Source organism: Arachis hypogaea, chromosome 13, assembly GCF_003086295.3.
Source record: "Arachis hypogaea cultivar Tifrunner chromosome 13, arahy.Tifrunner.gnm2.J5K5, whole genome shotgun sequence".
NCBI lineage: Eukaryota > Viridiplantae > Streptophyta > Magnoliopsida > Fabales > Fabaceae > Arachis > Arachis hypogaea.
In genome coordinates this window covers 22023049-22032747 of record NC_092048.1, presented here as the reverse complement: position 1 = coordinate 22032747, position 9699 = coordinate 22023049, and the positions used below count along the sequence as shown (strand labels likewise).

The window sequence follows — 9699 nt, the reverse complement described above, 5'->3', positions numbered from 1 at the left end:
TGCCTTTTCGGCGCATTTGGTCTAAGAATAAAATCTTTTTAGGTTACTTGCATTCCATGTTCTCGGGATTTCCTTGCCGTCGAGTCTTTCCAACTTGTAGGCGCCTTTGCCGATTACTTCCTTTATCCTATACGGGCCTTCCCAGTTTGACGTAAGCTTACCTTCCCCATGAGTCGGTAGCCCGATGTCGTTGCACCGCAGGACCAGGTCATTTTGTTCGAATTCTCTCCTGAGTACTTTGGCGTTGTAGCGCAAGGCCATTCTTTGCTTCAACGCTGCTTCCGACAAATGGGCAATTTCTCTAGCCTCGTCTACTAGGTCTTTTTCTACAGCCTCCTCTACTCCTCCCAAAAGTAACCGTGGGCTCGGCTCGCCGACCTCTACAGGTATCATAGCATCCACCCTGTATGTTAGGCGGAATGGGGTTTCTCCCGTGGACGATTGCTGGGTTGTGCGGTAGGACCAGAGGACTGAGGTGAGTTTGTCAGCCCATGTTCCCTTTTTCTTATCTAGCTGCTTTTTGAGGCCTAGCAAGATGACCTTATTCGCGGCCTCAACTTGGCCATTCGTCTGGGGGTGTTCCACGGATGAGAACTTTTGATTTATGCCCAAACTGGTGAGGAACTCTACGAACTTCTTATCAGTAAACTGCGTCCCATTATCAGAGATAACGACCTCAGGGATGCCAAATCGAGTTACCACTTGTCTCCACATAAACTTCCGACAGTTGGATGAGGATATGCTGGCCAGTGGCTCAGCCTCTATCCACTTGGTATAGTAGTCGATAGCAACTATAAGGTACTTGACTTGCCCTGGACCGACCGGGAAGCATCCTAGGAGGTCGACTCCCCAATGTGAGAAAGGTCGGGAAGACGTCAATAGACTTAGCTCGGTTGCCGGCGCCCTATGAAAATTGGCGTTCTCCTGGCACTTGACGTATTTCCTTACGAATTCTTTGGAGCCCTTCATCATCAATGGCCAGTAATAACCGGCTCTGATGAGCTTTCTTGCTAGGGCTTTGCCCCCGATGTGGTGACCGCAGCACCCCTCATGGACCTCTCTGAGCACATAGTCCGTTTGGTTGGGATGCAGGCATTTCAACAAGGGTTGGCTGATTCTTTTTTTAAACAACTGGCCCTGTATGATTGCATACTTGGCCGCTTCCCGCCTTATCGTTTTGGCCAGCTTGTCGTCACTGGGGAGCCTTGCCTTCTCCAGAAAATCAATGATCGGGTCCATCCAAGAAGGTTCTGATTGAGTCAGTTGCAAGACCACAGCTGGTTCCTTTATCAAACCCTGAATGAGAGTTGCCGGCCCCTGGTTTTGTGCTTGCTAGCTTGGACAGGAGGTCTGCCCGTGTGTTCCTTTCTCTCGGAACATGTTGGATCGTGACCTCCTCGAATTATTTGCTCAACTCTTTGACCTTCTCCAGATACTTCTGTAACAGTGAGTCTCTAGCTTGGTAGGTCCCATTGACATGAGAAGTAACAACCTGCGAGTCACTACACACTTCTAGCCTTGTGGCTCCGACTTCCCTAGCCAGGATTAAGCCGCCTAGAAGGGCCACGTACTCTGCTTGATTGTTTGACACCGGGAACTCGAACTTGTTCGACTGTTCATATATGACTCTGGCTGGGCTTTCCAGGATGATCCCGGCACCTCCGAACGTTTGGTTGGAGGCCCCGTCTACGTGGAGCTTCCACCGTATGCTCGTTGTTACGGTTGGGTCCCCCGTTACTTCTACCAAGAAATCGGCCATGGCCTGCGCCTTAATCGCATGCCTGGGTTCATACTGCAAGTCATAATGGGATAGCTCGATAGCCCAAGTCATAATTCTTCCTGCTAAGTCGGGTTTCTGGAGTACCTGGCGGATTCCCTGGTCTGTCCTCACGACCACTTGATGACCTTGGAAGTATTGTCGTAATCTACGGGAAGAGGTCAGCGCAAGTGCCAACTTCTCTAATTTGCTGTATCTCAATTATGCTCCTTGCAGTGCTTTACTCACAAAGTAAATTGGTTGTTGGATCTTCCCTTCTTTTCGCACTAAAACTGTCACCATCGCTTCATCCGTTATGGCCAAGTATAGGTATAGTGGTTCTCCGACCTTGGGCTTCCCGAGAACAGGTGGTGTTGCAAGAATCTCTTTGAAATGCTTGAACGCTTCTTCACATGCCGGGGTCCATTCAAATGCTATCCCCTTTCTCATCAAGTTGAAAAATGGCAAGGCTTTCGCAGCCGACACCCCGAGGAAGTGGGATAGTGCGGTGAGCCTTCCGGACAACCTCTGAACGTCCTTGACGCAGCCCGGGCTCTTCATTTGGAGTATTGCTTGACACTTTTCAGGGTTGGCCTCCACCCCTCTCTGGGTTAACATAAACCCCAAGAACTTTTCTGCTTCCATGGCAAAGGCACACTTAAACAGGTTGAGCCTGGTGCACGAAATTGTGATCATCAATGGCGGCAACAACTTGGTACGCACAATTATAATCTCAACTCTTTATCACAACTCCGCACAACTAACCAGCAAGTGCACTAGGTCGTCCAAGTAATAAACCTTACGTGAGTAAGGGTCGATCCCACGGAGACTGTTAGTTTGAAGCAAGCTATGGTCATCTTGTAAATCTCAGTCAGGCGGATTCAAATGGTTATGGAGGATTGATAATTAAAAGATGAATAAAACATAAAATAGGATAGAGATACTTATGTAATTCATTGGTGAGAATTTTAGATAAGCGTATGAAGATGCTTTGTTCCTCCTGAACTTCTGCTTTCCTATTGCCTTCATCAAATCATTCATACTCCTTTCCATGGCAAGCTATATGTTGGGCATCACCGTTGTCAATAGCTACTTCCCGTCCTCTTAGTGAAAATGGTCCAAATGCGCTGTCACTGCATGGCTAATCATCTGTCGGTTCCCGATCATGTTGGAATAGGATCCATTGATCCTTTTGCATCTATCACACGCCCAACACTCACGAGTTTGAAGCTCGTCACAGTCATCCCTTCCCAGATCCTACTCGGAATACCACATACAAGGTTTAGACTTTTCGGATCTTAGGAATGGCCGCCAATAATTCTAGCCTATACCACGAAGGTTTTAATCTTAGATTAGAAACCCAAGAGATACACATTCAAGCTTGATTGCATATAGAACGGAAGTGGTTGTCAGGCACGCGTTCATCGGTGAGAATGATGATGAGTGTCACGGATCATCACATTCATCAAGTTGAAGAACGAGTGTATATCTTAGAGAAGAAGTAGGCGTGAATTGAATAGAAAAACAGTAGTACTTTGCATTAATTCATGAAGAACAGCAGAGCTCCACACCTTAATCTATGGTGTGTAGAAACTCTACCGTTGAAAATACATAAGAACAAAAGGTCTAGGCATGGCCGAATGGCCAGCCTCCCAAAGCGTGAACATACAAGTTCAAAGATGAAAAGTGTGTTCAAAGTTTCCAAGTATGAAAATACAATAGCAAAAGGCCCTATTTATAGAAAACTAGTAACCTAGAGTTTACAAAAATGAGTAAATGATGCATAAATCCACTTCCGGGCCCACTTGGTGTGTGCTTGGACTGAGCATTGAAGCTTTCACGTGTAGAGACTTTTCTTGGAGTTAAACGCCAGCTTTTGTGCCAGTTTGGGCGTTTAACTCCAGCTTTTATGCCAGAATGGGCGTTTTGACGCCAGAATTTCCATGCTGACTTGGAACGCTGGTTTGGGCCATCAAATCTCGAGAAAAGTATGGACTATTATATATTGCTGGAAAGCTCAGGATGTCTACTTTCCAACGCAATTGAGAGCGCGCCAATTGGGCTTCTGTAGCTCCATAAAATCTACTTTGAGTGCAGGGAGGTCAGAATCCAACAGCATATGCAGTCCTTTTTCAGCCTCTGAATCAGATTTTTGCTCAGGTCCCTCAATTTCAGCCAGAAAATACCTGAAATCACAGAAAAATACACAAACTCATAGTAAAGTCCAGAAATGTGATTTTTATTTAAAAACGAATAAAAACATAATAAAAACTAACTAAAATATACTAAAAATATACTAAAAACAATGCCAAAAAGCGTATAAATTATCCGCCTATCACAACACCAAACTTAAATTGTTGCTTGTCCCCAAGCAACTGAAAATTAAATAGGATAAAAAGAATAGAATATGCAATGAATTCCAAAAACATCTATGAAGATCAGTCTTAATTAGATGAGCGGGGCTATTAGCTTTTTGCTTCTGAACTGTTTTGGCATCTCACTTTATCCCTTGAATTTCAGAATGATTGGCATCTATAGGAACTCAGAATTCAGATAGTGTAATTGATTCTTCTAGTTCATTATGTTGATTCTTGAACACAGTTACTTTATGAGTCTTGGCCGTGACCCTAAGCATTTTGTTTTCCAGTATTACCCCCGGATACATAAATGCCACAGACACATAATTGGGTGAACCTTTTCAGATTGTGACTTAGCTTTGCTAGAGTACCCAATTAGAGGTGTCCAGAGCTCTTAAGCACACTCTTTTTGCTTTGGACCACGACTTTAACCGCTCAGTCTCAAGCTTTCACTTGACACCTTCATGCCACAAGCACATGGTTAGGGATAGCTTGGTTTAGCCGCTTAGGCCAGGATTTTATTCCTGTGGGCCCTCCTATCCACTGATGCTCAAAGCCTTGGATCCTTTTTATTTTACCATTGCCTTTTGGTTTAAAAGGCTATTGGCTTTTTCTGCTTGCTTTTTCTTTTAATTCTTTTTTTCTTTTCTTCCCTTTTTTTTCGCATATATTTTTTTATGCAAGCTTTTTACTGCTTTTTCTTGCTTCAAGAATCATTTTTATGATTTTTCAGATTGTCAATAATATTTCTCCTTTTTTTCTATCATTCTTTCAAGAGCCAACAATTTTAACATTCTTAAACAACAAATTCAAAAATATGCACTGTTCAAGCATTCATTCAGAAAAACAAAAGTATTGCCACCACATCAAAATAATTAAACTGTTTTAAAATTTGAAATTCATGCACTTCTTTTTCTTTTTCAATTAAAAATATTTTTCATTTAAGAAAGGTGATGGATTCATTTTCATAGCTTTAAGGCATAGACACTTAGACACTAGTGATCATGTAATAAGACACAAACATAAATAAACATAAAGCATAAAAATTCGAAAAACAGAAAATAAAGAACAAGGAAATTAAAGAACGGGTCCACCTTAGTGATGGCGGCTTGTTCTTCCTCTTGAAGATCTTATGGAGTGCTTGAGCTCCTCAATATCTCTTTCTTGCCTTTGTTGCTCCTCTCTCATAACTCTTTGGTCTTCTCTAATTTCATGAAGGAGGATGGAATGCTCTTGGTGCTCCACCCTTAGTTGTCCCATATTGGAGCTTAATTCTCCTAGGGAGGTGTTGATTTGCTTCCAATAATTTTGTGGAGAAAAATGCATCCCTTGAGGCATCTCAGAGATTTCATGATGAGGGATTTCCTCATGCTCTTGTCCATGAGTAGGATCTCTTGTTTGCTCCATCCTTTTCTTAGTGATGGGCTTGTCCTCATTAATGAGGATGTCTTCCTCTATGTCAATTCCAGCTGAATTACAAAGGTGACAAATAAGATGAGGGAAGGCTAACCTTGACAAAGTAGAGGACTTGTCTGCCACCTTGTAGAGTTTTAGGGATATAACCTCATGAACTTCTACTTCCTCTCCAATCATGATGCTGTGGATCATGATAGCCCGGTCTATAGTAACTTCAGACCGGTTGCTAGTGGGAATGATTGAGCGTTGGGTGAACTCCAACCATCCCCTAGCCACAGGCTTGAGGTCATGTCTTCTTAGTTGAACTGGCTTCCCTCTTGAATCTCTCTTCCATTGAGCGCCCTCTTCACAAATGTCTATGAGGACTTGGTCCAACCTTTGATCAAAGTTGACCTTTCTAGTGTAGGGGTGTGCATCTCCTTGCATCATTGGCAAGTTGAATGCCAACCTTACATTTTCCGGACTGAAATCTAAGTATTTCCCCCGAACCATTGTAAGCCAATTTTTTGGGTCCGGGTTCACACTTTGATCATGGTTCTTGGTGATCCATGTATTGGCATAGAACTCTTGAACCATTAAGATCCTGACTTGTTGAATGGGGTTGGTGAGAACTTCCTAACCTCTTCTTCGAATCTCATGTCGGATCTCTGGATATTCACCCTTTTTGAGCTTGAAAGGGACCTCGGGGATCACTTTCTTCTTGGCCACAACTTCATAGAAGTGGTCTTGATGCACCTTTGAGATGAATCTCTCCATCTCTCATGACTTAGAGGCGGAAGCTTTTGCCTTCCCTTTTCTCTTTCTAGAGGTTTCTCCGGCCTTAGGTGCCATAAATGGTTATGGAAAAATGAAAAGCAACACTTTTACCACACCAAACTTAGAAGGATTGCTCGTCCTCGAGCAAAAGAAAAAGGAAGAGAGTAGAGGAAGATGAAATAGAGGAGATGGATGGGGGGTTAGTGTTTCGTCCAAGGGAGAGAAGTAGTGTTTAAGATGTGTGAAAATGAAAGGGTGAAGAGTGGTTTATATAGGAGTGGGGAGAGGGTTTGGGTTCGGCCATGTATGGGTGGGATTGGGAGGGAAAGTGGTTTGAATTTGAATGGTGAGGTAGGTGGGGTTTATGATGGATGGATGTGGATTGGTGAAGGGTTTATGGAGAAGAGATTAGGATTTGATAGGTGAGGGATTTTGGGGAAGAGATATTGAGGTGATTGGTGAAGGGTATTTGGGGAAGAGTTTTATGAAAAGGTGTGAAGAAGAGAGAGAGTGAGTTGAGGTTGGTGGAGATCCTGTAGGGTCCACAAATCCTGAGGTGTCAAAGATTTCTCATCCCTGCACCAATTAGGCTTGCAAAACGCCCTTTGCTGCCAATCCTGGCGTTAAACGCCAGGTTGCTGCCCATTTCTGGCATTTAACGCCAGCTTCTTGCCCTTTTCTGGTGTTAAACGCCAGTCTGGTGCCCATTTCTGGCGTTAAACGCCCAGAATGGTGCTAGACTGGGCATTTAACGCCCATTCTGCTGCCCTTACTGGCGTTTAAACGCTAGTAGGCTTCTCCTCCAGGGTGTGCTATTTTTCATTCTGTTTTTTAGTTTGTTTTTTATTTTTCAATTGTTTTTGTGACTTTACATGATCATCAACCTACAGAAAACATGAAATAACAATGGAAAATAGAAATTTAACATAAATAAGTAAAATTGGGTTGCCTCCCAACAAGCGCTTCTTTAATGTCAGTAGCTTGACAGTGGGCTCTCATGGAGCCTTACAGATACTCAGAGCATGATGATGGCTTCTTAACACCAAACTTAGATTTTGGTTGTGGCCTCCCAACACCAAACTTAGAGTTTGAATGTGGGGATTTTGTTTGACTCTGCATTGAGAGAAGCTTTTCATGCTTCTTCTCCATGGTTACAGAGGGAGATCCTTGAGCTTTAAACACAAGGGAGTCCTCATTCACTTGAAGGACCAATTCTCCTCTGTCAACATCAATCACAGCTTTTGCTGTGGCTAGGAAGGGTCTGCCAAGGATGATGGATTCATCCATACACTTCCCAGTGTCTAGGACTATGAAATTAGCAGGGATGTAGTGGTCTTCAACCTTTACCAAGACATCCTCTACAAGTCCATAAGCTTGTTTCCTTGAATTGTCTGCCATCTCTAGTGAGATTCTTGCAGCTTGTACCTCAATGATCCCTAGCTTCTTCATTACAGAGAGAGACATGAGGTTTATGCTTGACCCTAGGTCACACAGAGCCTTCTCAAAGGTCATGGTGCGTATGGTACAAGGTATTGAGAACTTTCCAGGATCTTGTCTCTTTAGAGGTAATTTCTGTCTAGTCAAGTCATCCAGTTCTTTGGTGAGCAAGGGGGTTAATCCACCCAAGTCTCATTACCAAATAACTTGGCATTTAACTTCATGATTGATCCAAGGTACTTAGCAATTTGTTCTTTAGTAACATCTTCATCCTCTTCAGAGGAAGAATACTCATCAGAGCTCATGAATGGCAAAAGTAAATTCAATGAAATCTCTATGGTCTCAGTGTGAGCCTCAGATTCCCATGGTTCCTCATTAGGGAACTCCTTGGAGACCAGTGGACATCCATTGAGGTCTTCCTCAGTGGAGATCACTGCCTCTTCCTCCTCTCCAAGTTCGGCTGTGTGGGTCATGTTGATGGCCTTGCACTCTCCTTTTGGATTTTCTTCTGTATTGCTTGGAAGAGTACTAGGAGGGAGTTCAGTAACTTTCTTGCTCAGCTGACCCACTTGTGCCTCCAAATTTCTAATGGAGGACCTTGTTTCAGTCATGAAACTTTGAGTGGTTTTGATTAGATCAGAGACTATGGTTGCTAAGTCAGAGTGGCTCTGCTTAGAATTCTCTGTTTGTTGCTGAGAAGATGATGGAAAAGGCTTGCCATTGCTAAACCTATTTCTTCCACCATTACTGTTGTTGAAGCTTTGTTGGGGCCTCTATTGATCCTTCCATGAGAGGTTTGGATGATTTCTCCATGAAAGATTATAGGTGTTTCCATAGGGTTCTCCCATGTAATTCACCTCTTCCATTGCTAGATTCTCAGGATCATAAGCTTCTTCTTCAGATGAAGCTTCTTTGGTACTGCCTGTTGCTGCTTGCATGTCAGACAGACTTTGAGAAATCATATTGACTTGCTGAGTCAATATTTTGTTCTGAGCTAATATGGCATTTAGAGTATCAATGTCAAGAACTCATTTCTTCTGATTCATCCCATTATTCACAGGATTCCTTTCAGAAGTGTACATGAATTGGTTATTTGCAACCATTTCAATGAGTTCCTGAGCTTCTGCAGGCGTCTTCTTCAGATGAAGAGATCCTCCAGCAGAGCTATCCAATGACATCTTGGACAGTTTAGACAGACCATCATAGAAGATACCTATGATGCTCCATTCTGAAAGCATGTCAGAAGGACACCTTCTGATCAATTGCTTGTATCTTTCCCAAGCTTCATAGAGGGATTCACCTTCCTTCTGTCTGAAGGTTTGGACTTCCACTCTAAGCTTGCTCAATTTTTGAGGTGGAAAGAACTTTGCCAAGAAGGCATTGACTAGCTTTTCCCAAGAGTTCAGGCTTTCTTTAGGTTGTGAATCCAACCATGTTCTAGCTCTGTCTCTTACAGCAAAAGGAAAAAGCATAAGCTTGTAGACCTCGGGATCAACCCCATTGGTCTTGACAGTGTCACAGATTTGCAAGAATTCAGCTAAGAACTGATGAGGATCTTCCAATGGAAGTCCATGAAACTTGCAATTCTGTTGCATCAGAGAAACTAATTGAAGCTTAAGCTCAAAGTTGTTTGCTCCAATGGCAAGGATTGAGATGCTTCTCCCATAGAAGTCAGGAGTAGGTGCAGTAAAGTCACCAAGCACCTTCCTTGCATTGTTGGCATTGTTGTTGTTTTCGGCTGCCATGGCTTCTTCTTGTTTGAAAAGCTTTGTTAGGTCCTCTACAGAGAGTTGTACTTTAGCTTCTCTTAGCTTTCTCTTCAAGGTCCTTTCAGGTTCAGGATCAGCTTCAACAAGAATGCCCTTGTCCTTGCTCCTGCTCATATGAAAAGAGAGGAGAAGAAAATATGGAATCCTCTATGTCACAATATAGAGATTCCTTGAGGTGTCAGAGGAAAATAAAAATAGAAGGATGAGG

At 43.1% G+C, this 9699-nt stretch overlaps 1 protein-coding gene and 1 non-coding gene across 2 annotated transcripts; one reads left to right on the top strand and one right to left on the bottom strand.

Annotated features, from left to right (window-relative positions):
* Nucleotides 1–1402: 1402 nt before the first annotated feature.
* Nucleotides 1403–1831, bottom strand: LOC140177487 (uncharacterized). Its single transcript, XM_072210600.1, has one exon. The coding sequence runs from the start codon at nucleotides 1829–1831 to the stop codon at nucleotides 1403–1405; it is 429 nt and encodes a 142-aa protein (XP_072066701.1).
* Nucleotides 1832–8954: 7123 nt separating this feature from the next.
* Nucleotides 8955–9062, top strand: LOC112739212 (small nucleolar RNA R71). The gene has a single exon (XR_003170150.1). It is a non-coding gene; the product is annotated as a small nucleolar RNA R71 (small nucleolar RNA).
* The last annotated feature ends 637 nt before the right edge of the window (nucleotides 9063–9699 follow it).